Source organism: Pinus tabuliformis, chromosome 9 (assembly GCF_031772625.1).
Source record: "Pinus tabuliformis cultivar Carrire ecotype Pingquan chromosome 9, CPIR1, whole genome shotgun sequence".
NCBI lineage: Eukaryota > Viridiplantae > Streptophyta > Pinopsida > Pinales > Pinaceae > Pinus > Pinus tabuliformis.
The window spans coordinates 619,669,280-619,685,780 of record NC_142307.1 but is presented as its reverse complement, the minus strand read 5'-3'; the positions used below and the strand labels follow the sequence as shown (position 1 = coordinate 619,685,780).

The 16,501-nt window shown below is 37.7% G+C and overlaps 1 protein-coding gene across 1 annotated transcript; it reads right to left on the bottom strand.

Moving 5' to 3' along the window:
- Positions 1-11,473: 11,473 nt before the first annotated feature.
- Positions 11,474-13,964, bottom strand: LOC149150111 (disease resistance protein RPS5-like). Its single transcript, XM_089440404.1, has 2 exons — positions 12,990-13,964; positions 11,474-12,863 (listed from the first exon to the last, which is right to left on the bottom strand). Exons 1-2 carry the CDS (start codon positions 13,614-13,616, stop codon positions 11,628-11,630), a joined length of 1,863 nt encoding a protein of 620 aa, XP_089296530.1. The 5' UTR covers positions 13,617-13,964; the 3' UTR covers positions 11,474-11,627.
- Positions 13,965-16,501: the final 2,537 nt, after the last annotated feature.

Sequence of the window (16,501 nt, the reverse complement as noted above, 5' to 3'; positions counted from 1 at the left end):
CATTGGTAGAGGTTTCATTCACATTCTTTGCATTATAGAGGTTAGACTAGTTAAATTAGGGTTTCCTAGGTTTACATGCTTTGATTTGCTTTCAGTCCATTCTGTCAAGTAGAGTAGTTTTCCTTCGAGAATAGCTTTCGTCCATCAATTAGCAAGCTTCTTCTGAGAGCCTATAGAAGTTGGCTTGAGCCCTAGCGGACTTGTGCCAGCTGACCAAGTGACAGCTGCGACAAGAGCTAGTACTTGTGCATATAGCACCGTCGCTTCCAAGTTTGTACGAACTACCGGGTTGATAAAATGAGAGACAGGAAGCCCCAGGAGTTGTAGCATTATTGCTACAATACTGGAGCTCACCAAGTACCTCATCCGTGAAGGGCTTGACATTGTAGGGAAGGCAACATTGCTGGTTGACACGAAGATCTTGTCCTTGGTGAAGCCAACCGATGGTGTACGGCTATGGATGTGCTAAAGTCTTTAGGCCTAGCCACTTCATGACCTCTGCTAAAATGAGGTTCTTGTGGCTCCCTCTTTCCACAATGAACTGCAAACGAGAACCCTTAACCCACATCTGTGAGTGGAATAGGAGTTCCTGCTTCTCTGGATCTTCAGGCTCAATATTTTGGATCTTGGTGGTGGCCATGGTGGCACTGGGCTTCACATCAATGATCTGCTTCATTTTGTCAATTCCCTTATCGGGTTCTGATTCAGAGTCGGAACTTGCATTTGATTCGGAAGCCTTCATTTCACCCACCAATGATTGCTTGGCCCGACACTCACTTGTATTGTGAGTGGAACTCTTATGGAACTCACACCATTTTCCCGTGTCCTTCTTTGACTTCAAGGTGTTGTTCTTTGCTCGCAAAATCGACAGATGTCCTGGGTAGCACCACCTTGTCTTGGTCCTTTGTTATGTGGTTTGGGGATGCCTTTTCCTTTCTTTGGATTCGCAGATCCAAAGTCCCTCTTCTTTTGTTTAAACTTCTGCTCAATCTTGACAGCATACTGGTATGGCACGCCGAGCAAGGAGATGTCCATGAACTCCATCTCATCCTAGATGTAATTGTGAAGAAAGTCGTGGTACTTGAACACTAAATTCCACTCAGTATCCTTAGAACCCAACTTTATGCGAAGGGTATGGAAAGTATTTGTGAACTCTGCCACATCTTGGTCCCTTCCCTACCGTAGCATGGTCCACTTTATGTATTTGTCTTCATAGCTCACAACAGGGTAATATTGTTCCTTGATGGCATCTCAAAAAGAATTCCAAGTGGGTGCAGTTGAAAACAACGAGGGTTCACTCTCGTCCTTTTGTTCATAGTGGGTTTCCCACCAATCTTTGACTTGTGGGGTGTCTTTAAGAAGTGGAAAAGTATTATTTTCCTGATTGGAAAAGTCATGAACTGAAAAATATCCTTCCAATAGATTTAACCATTTATCTATGACGTCTACATCTATCAGGGCTTCTAATATGGGAATATCACAGTTAACTTGTATCTTAAAAGGAGTGGAGCCTCCAGAGTGGCTTCTGGATGAAGATGCATCACCTGTGGGTAGTCATTGAAGGATCTGGGAAAAGTTATCCATCATCGCGTCCCTCTGTCACTCAAGGGTTTCCTCAAGCAACATTTTTAAAGGATCTCCTGCCCTCTCGTCTTTCTTTTCTTCCATCATTGGAGGACGTTAGGTTTTGTGAGGCTGATCTTGCAATGGTTTAACCAGATCAAGCCCTAACTCCTTATACCCTAACTTCGTTGGGGACATGCAAAGAAAAATAGAGAAAGAGCAGGCTGCTCTGATACTATTGATCCGAGCTTAAATAGAAACACTACAACTTACAGATATAATAACAAACATAGAGATGCAGCAGAAAAACACTTCATTTCATTAATATAAAATATTGAAATATGCTTACAAACATAATGGAAATAAGATAGCTTGGGCGATGGTAGCTTATCTCTGAGATGAGATGTGGCATCTACATGCCTCTGAACTATGTTACAATTAGGCTCAAGGCCTATTTATTATTGGAAAACATGAAAAAACCCAAAACAACAAAAACCCTAACCCCAGGAGATGTAACACTAAGAGTTTGTGGACCCCGTTGGGGTTAGTTCGGTAACCAACTTCCCGGGGTCGTAACTTGGTCATATTATCTCTATTTGGTGCATATGATACCTTGTTGGAAAGGTCTTTCTGAGTACAACAGGTTCCGCCGAAGGCCCCTCCCTATAGCTACGGGGCTACTGCGGACCCAAAAAAAACATTGTTTAGGGGGCCAAAACTTCTCCGAAAGTTCATGACCCAAAAAACTGCTAAAAATAGTAAATGATGAAATGAACAATGAACAGATGAAACTGATTGGGGGTTCTAGGTGGAATAGGCGGGTGTCCACCAATATCCACCTGGACCATTGCATGAGATTGTTAATGGGATTATTCTGCAGGACATTGGTAATTTCCCCTTGATGGGATCAGTGCAACAACCATTGATTTCATACTCCAACCATATGTGTTTGATTTCCACCTACAACAAATTGCATATACACTTTACAATGGTTAATTAATTAGGGAGAAATTACTCCAAGTGAAAAACAATAGTTATATAATTGATTGAATGAAAATTGAAATATAGTTGCATTATTTAAATATAAGAGTGTATCATGAATTCTAATGATTTAAGTATATATATTCATTAAAAGGGTCATTGTTCTTTCTTTAATTTTCTCTAATGAATGTATATATATACTCCACCAATTGGTAAATTTACAACTGGCCAAGTGTTTTATAGACACATAGGAAAGTAAAAGCTCACTTCCATTCATATCTATTTGTAGGCATATAAATTTATAGTGTTATGAAAGACAAGTGTGCTCTCAATAAAGCTCTCAATAAAACTGTAGGTTGAAGCATTTTGATGTCGTTTAATGAGTTACCTAGTTTGAACAATACAAAGATAATAGAGTTTCACCTTGAATTGAATTAGAATTGAAAATCAAACAAGACGCATAGTGTAACTAGAACTAGAATAGAGTGCTTTTAGGCTTGTTAGACAATAACAATTAGAGGAAAGAGTATACTATTTTGATTGAATATGTCCCATATTGTAGAGTCAAATTTTATTTTTGTAGTAAGGTTTATGTTGGTGAGATGTGTGGACTGTAAATCTGTCATTTATGAATTATGTTGGTACTAGAGTGATTGAATCCATGTTGTTGAAATAGTTGTAGCACTTTCAGGAGAAGGAGACCCAACATAGATAAGGTATTAAAAAGAGAGAGGTTAGAAAAGTTAAGAGACTTTAATATGTGGATCCAATAGGAGAATCCACACCTAAAAGAAAGGATGGCATAGCAAGAAAAGGAATTTGAGGTATTTACCAAGATGTAGGTCAATGCATGTACAAATGTAGCCAAACTTTATCGCCCACTTGGAACTTGTGGGGGACTTGATGCTGATCATGGCTCTACTTGTACTTAGAATTGGCTATGTCCAATATATTATACCTACTAGCAGAAGTGTAGAATGCGCTCAATGAAGTTGTTAGCCCTTTCAGCTTCAGACTGAACATGAGCGGAATCTACCTGAGTGGCTGCAAATGGTAAGACAACATCAATGGGGCATAATGGATGAAATATCAGCCCTACCTGAAAGGGGTTGTGTCCTGTTGAGTTGTGGAGAGTTATGTTGTAGCTATGTTGGACATAGGGGAGACTTGCATCCCACGTGTGTGGATGCTTCGAGTTGTACATGCGTAGAATGTGTACAATCTCCTGTTGACAACCTCTGTTTGTCCACCAATTTGGTGATGGAAATTCGTGGACTTAGTAAGTTTTGTATCCAGCATCGACCAAAGACTTGACCAAAATGCAATTAGGAATCTGTTGTCCCAATCTGAGACAATGGACTATGGGATCCCAAAGTGTACCCATACTCACTCAAAGAAGAGCTTAGCAGTGGTCGTTACTGTGATACTCTTCTTACAGGCCTCCGTGATGGCCATCTTAGAGAATCTGTTGACAAGCACGAAAATGCAATTGTTGTTATGCTTAGTAGAAGGAAGGCCTGACATGTAATCCATGGAGATAGATTCCCAAGGCCAACTACGAGTGGGTAGAGGAGTATACAGGCCTTTATTCTTGATGGTTATTTTGGAAATGGCACAGGATCTAATGTATTTCCCAACATCTTGACGAAGTTTTGGCCAATAAAAATACTTCTGCAATACCACCACTATTTTCTCTACTTCAAAATGTCCATTGACCCGACTGTAATATGCCTCCCAAATTATCCTGGCATGCTAACTTGAAGGAACACAGTTGTGTCCCAGGTGGCATAAGAGTGCATCCTAAAGGTGAAAATTTGGAACTTTCTTCCCTTCCAGGAGTGTTTGGTATATGTTGTCACATTCTGGATTGCTCTTGTAAAGATGGTGCCACCCCAATGTCTCATGCCCACACGAGTCGAGCATAGTTATCAAAGCCATGAGCGGTGGTCGGTTGAGGCATTCAACAACATTATTGGTACTATCCTTCTTATACTTAATGTTCAAATGGAATTGTTGCAAATAGGTGGACCATCCCTGATGGCGATCGTTATGCAACTCCCCTTGTGTCTGTATGAACTGTAGAGGTTAGAGGTCTGTGTGGATGACTGTTTCCTTCCCCATAATGTAATTCTTCCATTGACAGTAGGCCTGCAAAATGGAATACATTTCTTTGTCGTAAGTGGGGTACTTTCAAATTGTGTCTGAAAGTGTCTCATTCTGGTAGGCCATTGGATGCCCATGTTGAGTAAGAGCTACACCAATAGCAAATTCAGAGGCATTTGTCTCAATCTCAAATGCTTGTTGCAGGTCTAGTAATGTGAGCACTTGTGTAGAACAGAGGCGATTCTTCAACTCAAGGAATGCTTGTTTTTAGGTTTCTGACCTAAAAAAAAATTCTTTCACTCCACCCTTGGTGACTTGACTTAAAGGCCAAGTGATATGAGAGAACCCCAACATGAAACTATAGTAGAAATTGGTAGGACCCAAAAAGTTGTGCAACTTTGTTAGAGTGGCTTGGGCTCACCAAACCCGAATGACTTGTATCTTGGATGGGTCCACGTGTACACCCTGCTCATCAATGATGTAGCCCCGATATTGAACCTGGGTTAGGACAAAGGTGCATTTCTCCAAGTTAGCACACAGCTTGTGTTGGCATAGGGTTTGAAGGACCTGTCGAATATGGTGGAGGTGATCTTCCCAACTCTGGTTGATGATCAAGATGTCATCTAAATACATTACCATGAATTCATTGGTGAAGGGTTGCAAGATGTCATCCATCAGTCTAATGAAGGTTGAAGGGGCGTTCGTCAATCAGAACGGCATGACTAACCATTCGAAAAGGCCTTCCTTGGATTTGAAGGCATTTTTCCATGCATCAGAGGGTTCGATAGGAACCTGGTGATAACTTGACTTCAACTTAATCTTACAGAAATATTTTCCCCCTTGAGATGGTCCAAAAGGTCATCAATCCACGGGATTGGGTACCTATTCTGTAGAATGATCTTGTTCAGTTCCCGATAGTCAATACAGAGCCTCTAGGTCCCATCCTTCTTCTGTACCAATACAATCAGGCTCCCACAAGGTCATGAGCTTGGCTTGATGTTCCCTTTCTACAATAGTTCCTAAATCTGCCTCTTGATCTCATCATTCTCCATAACAGAGTGTCAATAGATCGGTCCATTGGGAAGTGGCATGCCTGGGGTCAGATCGAGGGAGTGCTTGATGTGACAGTGCAAAGGTACCCTTGTGGGTGAGGTGAAAATATGCATGTACTCCTCCACAACCTTGTCCATCTCCTGTTGTTGTGCAGAGCAGCCTTGCCTGGAAGCCATGGCCACAACCTTCTTCTTTCCCTAGGGTTGAATCATAAGGAAAAAAAAATTCATGGTCTGGTAAATGATCTTACTACATTTCTTGCAGTGATCAAAGAGATGGGGGTAGGCGGGGCTACCTCCTCTATCCTGTATAACTTATTAGCCAAAGTAATAATCACATAGTGAGGTCTAAACTCATATATAACATGTTTCTTCCATAAGTATGGTTGTCCTAACAATACATCACAAACTGCAATAGGAGAAACGTCACAGAGTACCTCATCTATGAAGGGCTTGACACTGTAGGGAAGGAAACACTGTTGGCTGACACGAAGATCTCGTCCTTAGTGAAGCCACCTGATGGTGTACAATTGTGGATGTGCTAAAGTCTTTAGGCCCAGCCGCTTCATGACCTCTGCTAAAATGAGGTTCTTTTGGCTCCCTCTTTCCACAATGAACTATAGAGGAGAACCCTTAACCCACATCTGTGAGTGGAATAGGAGTTCCCCCTCCTCTCGATCTTCAGGCTCAATATTTTGGATCTTGGTAGTGGCCACGGTGGCACTGGGCTTCACATCAATGATCTGCTTCATTTTGTCAATTCCCTTATCGGGTTTTGATTCAGAGTCGGAACTGCGTTTGATTCGGAAGCCTTCAGTTCACCCACCAATGATTGCTTGGCCTGACACTCACTTGTATTGTGAGTGGAACTCTTATGGAACTCACACCATTTTCTCATGTCCTTCTTCAACTTCAGGGTGTTGTTATTTTCTTGCAAAATCAATGGGATGTCCTGGGTAGCACCGCGTTGTCTTGGTCCTTTGTTATGTGGTTTGGGGATGCCTTTTCCTTTCTTTGGATTTGGAGATCCAAAGTCTCGCTTCTTTTGTTTAAACTTCTGCTCAATATTGATAGCATACCAGTACGGCATGCTGAGTGAGGAGATGTCCATGAACTCCATCTCGTCCTAGATGTACTTGTGTAGAAAGTCATGGTACTTGAACACCAAATGTCACTCAGTATCCTTGATACCCAACTTTGTGTGAAGGGTATGGAAAGTATTTGTGAACTTTGGCACATCTTGGTCCCTTCCCTACCATAGCGTGGTCCACTTTATGTATTTTTTTTTCATAGCTCCCGAAAGGGTAATATTGTTCCTTGATGGCGTCTCAGAAAGAATTCCAAGTGGGTGCAGTTGAAAACAGCGAGGGTTCACTCTCGTCCTTTTATTCACAGTGGGTTTCCCACCAATATTTGATGTGTGGGGCAACTTCAAGAAGTGGAAAAGTAATATTTCCCTGATTGGAAAAGACATGAACTAAAAAATATCCTTCCAATAGATTTAACTATTTATCTATGACGTATACATCTATCAGGCCTTCTAATATGGGAATATCAAAGTTAAATTGTATCTTAAAAGGAGTGGGGCCTTCAGAGTGGCTTCTGGATGAAGATGCATCACATGTGGGTAGTCATTGAAGGATCTGGGCAAAGTTATCCATCATTGCGTCCCTTTGTTGCTCGAGGGCTTCCTCAAGCAACATTTTGAAAGGATCTCCTGCCCTCTCGTCTTTATTTTCTTTCACCATTGGAGGTCATCAGGTTTTGCGAGGCTAATCTTGCAATGGTTCAACCAAATCAAGCCCTAACTCCTTATACCCTGACCTCGTTGGGAACATGCAAAGAAAAACAGAGAAAGAGAAGGTTTCTCTAATACTATGGATCCGAACTTAAATAGGGATGCTACAACTTACACATATAATAATAAACAAAGAGATGCATCAGAAAAACACTTCATTTCATTAATATAAAGTACTGAAGTATGCTTACAAACAGAATGGAAATAAGATAGCTTGGGCGATGGTAGCTTATCCCTGAGAAGAGATGTGGAATATACATGCCTATGAACTATGTTACAATCAGGCTCAAGGTCCTATTTATTATTGGAAAACATGAGAAAACCCAAAACAACAAAAACCCTAACCCCAGGAGATGTAACACCAAGAGTTTGTGGGCCCCATTGGGGTTAGTTCGGTAGCCAATTTCCCGGGGTTGTAACTTGGTCATATTATCTCTGTTTGGTGCGTATGATACCTTGTTGGAAAGGTCTTTCTGAGTACTATAGGTTTCACTGCAGGCCCCTCCCTATGGCTACAAGCCTACTGCAGACCCGAAAAAAAAACATTGTTTAGGGGGTCAAAACTGCTCCGGAAGTTCAAGACCCAAAAAACTGCTAAAAATAGTAAATGATGAAATGAACAATGAACAGATGAAACTGACTGGGGGTTCTAGGTGGAATAGGCGGGTGGCCACCAATATCCACCTAGACCATTGCATGAGATTATTGATGGGATTATTCTGCAGGACATTGGTAATTTCCCCTTGATGGGATTAGTGCAACAACCATTGATTGCATACTCCAACCATATGTGTTTGATTTCAACCTACAACAAATTGCATATACACTTTACAATGGTTAATTAATTAGGGAGAAATTACTCCAAGTGAAAAACAATAGTTATATAATTGATTGAATGAAAATTGAGATATAGTTGCATTATTTAAATATAAGAGTGTATCACGAATTCTTATGATAAACTAAGTCTATATATTCATTAAAAGGGTCATTGTTCTTCTTTAATTTCTCTAATGAATGTAGATATATACTCCACCAATTGGTAAATTTACAATTGGCCAAGTGTTTTATAGACACATAGGAAAGTAAAAGATTACTTCCATTCATATCTATTTGTAGGCATATAAATTTATAGTGTCATAAATGACAAGTGTGCTCTCAATAAAACTGTAGGTTGAAGCATTTTGATGTCGTTGAATGAGTTACCTAGTTTGAACAATACAAAGATAATATAGTTGCACCTTGAATTGAATTAGAATTGAAAATCAAACAAGACACATAGTGTAACTAGAACTAGAATAGAGTGCTTTTAGGCTTGTTAGACAATAACAATTAGAGGAAAGGGTATACTATTTTGATTGAATATGTCTCATATTGTAGAGTCAAATTTTATTTTTGTAGTAAGGTTTATGTTGGTGAGATGTGTGGACTATAAATCCATCATTTATGAATTATATTGGTACTAGAGTGATTGAATCCATGGTGTTGAAATAATTGTAGCACTTTCAAGAGAAGGAGACCCAACATAGATAATGTATTAAAAAGGGAGAGGTTAGAAAAGTTAAGAGACTTTAATATGTGGATCCAATAGGAGAATCCACACCTAAAGGAAAGGATGGCATAGAAAGAAAAGGAATTTGAGATATTTACCAAGATGTAGGTCAATGCCCAAGATATGAAGGAAGTACAAACACTTCCCATTGCTATTATAACATCTAATAATAAAGATAACCATGTGTTAAGCTCACACCCATTACCTTTCTCACTTTGTTTTTCAAGAACCCTTTGGTGATTTTGAAAATCATTCCAAAGGAATTGGCTCCAATATCATGAAACAAATGGGCTATGGTGGTAAAAGGCAAGAAAAGCTAAGATATTGTAAAGTTTGTTGCAACTGAACATAGGCTGAAGCATGAAGGTCTCAATTTTAATGGACAAGAGAGTTTGAATTAATAAAGGACCACCAAATAGCCTTTGTTGAGGAACAAGGGATCAAAGAGGAATCCATTTTTATTGAAGAAAAGGAAACAAAAAATGAAGCAAGCAACAAACCAATCACCTATTTGTAGAAGCTTGAAATAGGGAAGTAAAGAGATGTCTCCACCATATAAATTTGCACCACATACTTGGGGGACCAAGAAAATAAGGTGACAAACACAAGCACAGGCTAAAGAGGTATGTTAAGGCATCTTACGGTTGTTTTTGTTGTGTAAGAAGATAAATCGCAAGTTGGGATTTTTTGGAACTCTAGGAAAAGGGGGACACTAAACAACCCATGAAGTAGCACAAACGTTTGCCAACCTTGCAAATTAAAGGGATGTTGGGTAGCCAAAAGTTAGAGGCTTCATCCAAAGCTCTATCCCAAGAACCCTAAACGAAAAAATTGGACAATGAAAGGCAATGGGAAGGGAGTAGTAAGTTGCAAAGAACCTATTATAGCAAAGGATGACATTTCCACCAATGAAGTGAGTGACAATCTTTTGTCAAACGTAATCCATATTCAATTTTTATCTTCCATGTTGTAGTGAAAGCAACCCCTTTTGGAGATCTATCCTAGATGACTTAATATGGATTTTAAAGACTCCGTAACCACCAAGAGACAACTCTAAACTATTTTAGAAGAGGAGGAAGGCATGTAGTTGTACAAGAAAAGAACATAGAGAATTGAGCTAAAGATTTCAATGACCAAAAGCCTTTGAATGGGGAGGTCAAACACGATTCAAATAGTCTTTCATCCTTTAAAACTTTGTAGTAAAATTTAATTTGCAAAGTTTGAAATAATGTTCAAAAGCCATTAAAAAATAGAAAGACTCTAGAGTTGATCTTATAAAACAACTTTAATATCACATCTAAATATTAAATATGTAAAAAATTACACCCATATATATATATATAAATATATATGAAGTGACTATTTTCGGTGGAATCTTATAAAAATTTCAGCAAGATTATGATTTCTTATTGATTAAAATGTAATTTTGAATGAAAAATTGAAAGTGCCTGGAAAAGGGTTCTATTAATTAGATTTTGTTTGTGTAAAGGAAACAAAAATTAGCATTTTGAACTATGAACAATTTGCATAGATGTCTATATATTAAAGAGTTGAAAGTGCCTGGAAAAGGGTTCTATTAATTAGATTTTGTGTGTGTAAAGGAAACAAAAATTAGCATTTTGAACTATGAACAATTTGCATAGATGTCTATATATTAAAGAGTGCATAACGCCAATTCAATACAACTAATAATGCTTTATAACATGGTTTTTGAACATCATTGTACACTAAATTTAAGCAACTAATAATTCTTTATAAAACACGGTTTTTGAAGATTGTTGTATACTAAATTTATTATCATCATAAATCTATGATAATTTTGGATTTACCGAGGGCCAAGAGGGATAAAATCTCTTTTTACTCTAAAAGAAGCTTGATTTCTCTTGGTGCTTGATAGATTAAGAATTAAAATGAATCTAAGCTAGTTTAAATATTAATTTTAATTTAGCTTTTATTTTTATTTTTATGTCAAAATGTTTTAATTAATAATTGCAATTAATATATTTTTTAATTTTATTCATTTTTTAATATTATTTTATTTTTACGTAATTTCACCAATACAAATGTTTAAATAATGTAATAGGATAGCATAAGACATTACAACCTCTTTTCCATAATAAACTAGAAAACACATCTAAACAATAATTAAATATAATTTTTTATACATTAAAAATAATTTATTATTAAACTAATATTTATTATTTATTATTTTAACAAGTAATTATAAAATTTTAAATAATAAAAAAATTTAGATATAAAAATTCTCATGTTAAAAAAGTTCACCATTAAATAATAGAAATAACAAAATTTTAAATAATAAAAAAATTTAGATATAAAAATTCTCATGTTAAAAAAGTTCACCATTAAACAATAGAAATAACAAAGCAAATGATACACTGATTAAATAATAGAAACAGCAAACTCAAAATTGATTAATAGATTAATTTTCCCCCATATACATGCAATGGCCAAATCTCCCCTTTAGATATTACATTAATTTTCTCGGATAAGTCGTGAGAGATATCTTCACTCTCCACGTTCCGATTCCCAGGCGCAGGAAGTTCCTCAATTTCTCAGGTTCTCATCGGATAATCTTGCAATTTAAAAGAAAGTTAATGTCACTGGATATTAAGTTGACTGTGTCACTAATATCCAAATACCTGAGATTTCTAAGATTTTCCCTTCCAAAAAGTAATGATGTTAAGTATACACAATTAGAAAGAGACAAATTTTGAAGGTGAACCAGATCACCTATTCCTCGAGAAATATTCTCAATCTTAGTCTTACTCAAGTCCAGAAACTCAAGGTGTATCAAACGCCACAATGATGCAGGCAATGACGTTAACGGTAGACCCTGAAGGTCCAGTACCCTCAAGGAGGTGAAGCTGAGGAAAAAATCTTCTGGAATTCGTGTCAATCCTCTATTTCCTCCTAATAATAGAGAAACTAATTTTGGACATCTAAATTCCTGTGTGGGCAGAGTCGTAATATTGTTGTTCCGAACTGTCAATCGCTTGCAATCAGCAAGGGCCTCCATGTCCGGGAAATGTCGAAGCCTCTGACCTGCCCTAAATACATAATTATCCTCTTTCTCTCCGATATAAATTCCCATATCGCGGATAACATCGTGAACATAAACATCCGTGAGGCCTCCATTCAACAAGCAACGATCTAGAAGCAACCTTACATACCTGTGCCCAGTGTGCAATAAATAATTGTAGTCCCCATCATTGGTCTTGACCAGACCTTCTGAGATCCACATTCGCACCAGACCCTCTACAGGAATTCGTGCATCTTCCTCGAACATGGCACAATAAAGAAAACAGCTTTTCAATTCAGCAGAGCGCAGAGCATTGTAACTCCATCTCAATCGCTGATACAAATCTTTTTCAATTCTCGGATGACAAATTGGAAAATTTGGGTCCACTTTTTGCATTTGATTTAAAGCAAACTTCCAGTCATTTATATCTATGTTGCTTTTCATTGTTGAGGCTATTATATTTATGGCCAATGGCAGACCTTTACATTCGCTGGCGACTTCTCTTGCAATTTGCTCTATGTCTACGTGAACATGGCCATCTTTGAAAGCTACCAACCGAAACAGGTCCCACGCCTCGTCTGTTGGTAGCTGCCGTATTTCTAAAGACTTTTCTGCGTTCATTTCTCCAATCAGCTCTCTATTTCGAGTAGAGAATACAAGTTTGCTACCCTTGTCTAACCCAAATTCCACCCCCAATTCTTTCAAATCGAGCCCAGTCCACATGTCATCTAAAATCAGAAAAAATTTGTGCGTCTTGAGATATGCAGACATCTTCATCTTCAGCATTTCAGTAGAATAGTTTGCCCGATTTAGATTGATTGTAGAAGCAATATCAAATTGTATTTGCTGAATTGGAAATTGAGCAACTGTAGCCCAAATTACATGATCAAAAGTGTGACTAACCTGAACAGTGTTGTAGACTTTTTTGAGCAATGTTGTCTTCCCTACACCACCCATGCCGTATACACCAATTGTACGAAGATCGCCGTGGGAAGCTTCCGTAACCCAAGTCACAACCTGTGTCTCCGCTTCTTTAATTTTCAACCCTACCAATCCGATGTCTGGTAGGTCTTGAAGTAGTACGTCTGCCTGTTGTGGTGCCGCGTACACAATCTGGTCAGCATTGTGCATCACTGAAAGGTCGGTTTGAAGCTCATCAAAGAACTCAGAACAAGTCATCTTCCACTTTCGGATCTGTGTAGACACTCTGCGCTTGCAAAGGAGGCAGTCTAGACAATGCTGCGGCCACGGGCGTAGTGAGTGTTGGATCAACTCTTTGCCGTTTTCAACAGCGTCTTGCATCCTTAGCAAACGATTACTTAGAGAAACCGGGACCTGCCTCTGCTGATCTCGGAACCCAGCATTAATGTAATCTAAGAAGCTCTTCATACGAGATAACTGCTCTTGGAGAAGCCGAGAGTTCTCATCCAAGTGAATGACATCGTTCATCTGTTGAATGAGTTGTTGGATGAGTGGAACGATAATAGCGCTGCTAATGGTGTTGCCCGCGGTTCCTGTTACAATATCCATTGCTTGTGCCAACACCAAGTGAGATAAGAGCAGGATAGCAAAGAAGATCGGCTCAGAATACCCAATCAGGGAATCAGAGTATTACAGAGCAGAAGATAAGAACAGTCACGATGCCAGAAAATGTGTAAATGTACTAATGAAGGGAGGCGGGGTTAGGATCTGAAATATATCAAGGCTGGGCGATGCTTGTTTTTCGTGGTAAATTCGAAGAAGGTGGATTAAATTTAATGATGCTGTATGTAGGTTGATGCCATTAAATTATTGAACCGAGAAACTTCAAACAGAGTGCCGCAGTCTAAAAAGCTTGCAAATTTGTCTTTTGACGAAGAAATTCTACCGCTTCCGTAGACGACGACAATTATTGAGCCGAGCAAATTCAAAGAAGGTAGCTCACGGTATTTTTAAAGTTTAATCCATTATTTTATTGAACCGACAAACTTTTATGAAGTCGAGGAAATTCTACCGCTTCTCGCAGATGACGCCAATCATTGAGCCGAGCAAATTCAAAGAAGGTAGCTCACGGTACTTTTAAAGTTTATTCCATTATTTTATTGAACCGACAAACTTTTATAAAGTCGAGGAAATTCTAAGGAACTCGACGACCCACTTTGTGAGGAATTCGATAAAATGTGGAATACCCGGAATCCGCGTGCAGGAGACACAACGGACCCACAGACTTTTGATAAAGGCAAGAGTACGCATCATTGCAGAGGCAGCGAGAGGGAGCTACCAGTCAACTGAGAGATTTCGGAAGCTACCAGTCAACTGAGGAACTCGACGACCCACTTTGTGAGGAACTCGACAAAATGTGGAATGCCCGGAATCCGCGTGCAGGAGACACAACGGACCCACAGACTTTTGATAAAGGCAAGAGTACGCATCATTGCAGAGGCAGCTAGAGCTACTAGTCGACTGAGAGCTACCAGTCAACCGAGAGATTTCGGAGTAGCAGCGAGAGCTACTAGTCAACTGAGAGACTTCGGAGGTAGCAACTTTTGGAGTATTTGTGAGAGTAGGGTTGGAATTTCAAAATAGATTTATTTTTTAAAAATTACGCATCATTGCAAGGCAGCCAGAGTTACTAGTCAATTGAGAGACTTCCGAGATAGCAACTTTTCCCGTATTTATGAGAGTAGGGTTGGAATTTCAAAATAGATTTATTTGTTAAATTTTATGGTTTTTATATTTTTAAAAATTAATATTTTTGTGAAATTTCCATAACGACTATTACACAAACACCTTTTTGGCAGCAATCTATTTGATCTTTGCCATGGCATTTTTTACACAAAGTCTCAACTATGCCCATTTCAAAACACCCATGTAAAATTTGAGTAAACTAATTTTATGTGAAGGATGTTAAATCTTCTTTATTGTTGTCATAAATTCCTTCACAACCTTGATGCGACTTAGAGGAGGCCTCTTCTTTGTTTACACAATATCTTACCATTTTAGTGTCAAGGATTATAATTATTGGGGTTGTACCCCACAATTACTAGTGTATTTGTAACCATGGGCAATATATGGGGTTGCCTTGCATAGTTACAACATATAGATAGGTATCATTGACATTATGAGGTTCAACCCCTATAATCATTATTATGGGTTTGTTGCACATAGTTATAGGCAAATTTGCTTAAAATTACATAGTCAATCACACTATGGCAAACTTGAGATGTTGAGAAAACTTACTACAATAAACATTTAAACTGTATTTAACAGACAAATCACCCTTTATAATTTAAAAAAAAAAACTTTTACAATCTTATAAAATTTTAAACTATATTTAATCAATAACTCCAACTATATTTAACAAACAAATCATTCTGTAAGCAATAAATTGCCCATCAAGTTCTATCCGTGTGAGACGGAGGAGAAACAAAAACACGTTGAGCTACTAGTAAACTCGGAGACTTTGGAAGTAGCAACTTTTGCGGCATTTGTTAGAAGAAGGAGAAACAGAAACACCTTTCACGTCTATATCAATTCGCATCTCCTTTATCTTCATCATTTTTCTCTCGAACAAGGTTAAACTTAAATAACTACTGCAATATAAAGTTTAAAATTTAATAATTTAGTATTTAATAATATTTGCAAAATGGAGGCTATTATATTTGCATTGATAATTATAAAAATCATAAATTATATAGATCATGTTTATGTTAGGTAAAAGGTTGCTATTGGTTTTTACGAGTGATATCTTTGTAGTCATAGGATGTGCATTGTTTATGTATAGGGTATATTGGTTTTTAAGAGTGATATCTTTGTAGTCAGAGGATGAGGATGTGCATTGTTTATATATGGGGTATATTTTTTAGTTTGTTAAATTAATATTTTTGATTTTTATTTTATTTAAAAAAAAACAAATTAAAGGTGTGAAATTAATATTTGATTTTTTTTATTTGGTTTAAGATTTATTATCGATTTATGAATTATTGTGCCAACCCTAATACATTTTTTTTACTTCTATTATATTCCCATAATCTTATTGGTTATTGACGTTGTACTTATTTTTGTGTTCCTCATCACATAATTGAAGATGATTACTATGGTTTGTGACAATTTTATTTATTTTTAATACTCTTTGGGGATTAAGTATCCAAATTCTTTGGGATTATAAATGTCCATTAGTTCTACTAGTTTTTGACAAATTTATTGCTATATCAATTATACATATTTCCGTTCTAAATTTCGATCTTTTCTCCAACTAGTTAGTAGTTGTAATGAATATGATGCCAAATGTCATAAAGGACTTGGTTGATGACCTTAAACATAGAGATGCCAACACTTATATGTGCTTGCTCCTTCTCATTTCCACCTCTACATAATATGTAGCTCTTCTACACAATTCTTCATGTTCATTCTTTTAATGATGTAGCCTATATAGA

Bases quoted from the DNA above. Each gene is read 5' to 3' on its own strand.
- LOC149150111 (XM_089440404.1), bottom strand. From the start codon at position 13,616: ATGGATATTGTAACAGGAACCGCGGGCAACACCATTAGCAGCGCTATT. The intron at 12,864-12,989 runs GTTAGTCACACT...GAAATGCTGAAG, and splicing joins AAGTCTACAACACTGTTCAG to ATGAAGATGTCTGCATATCT.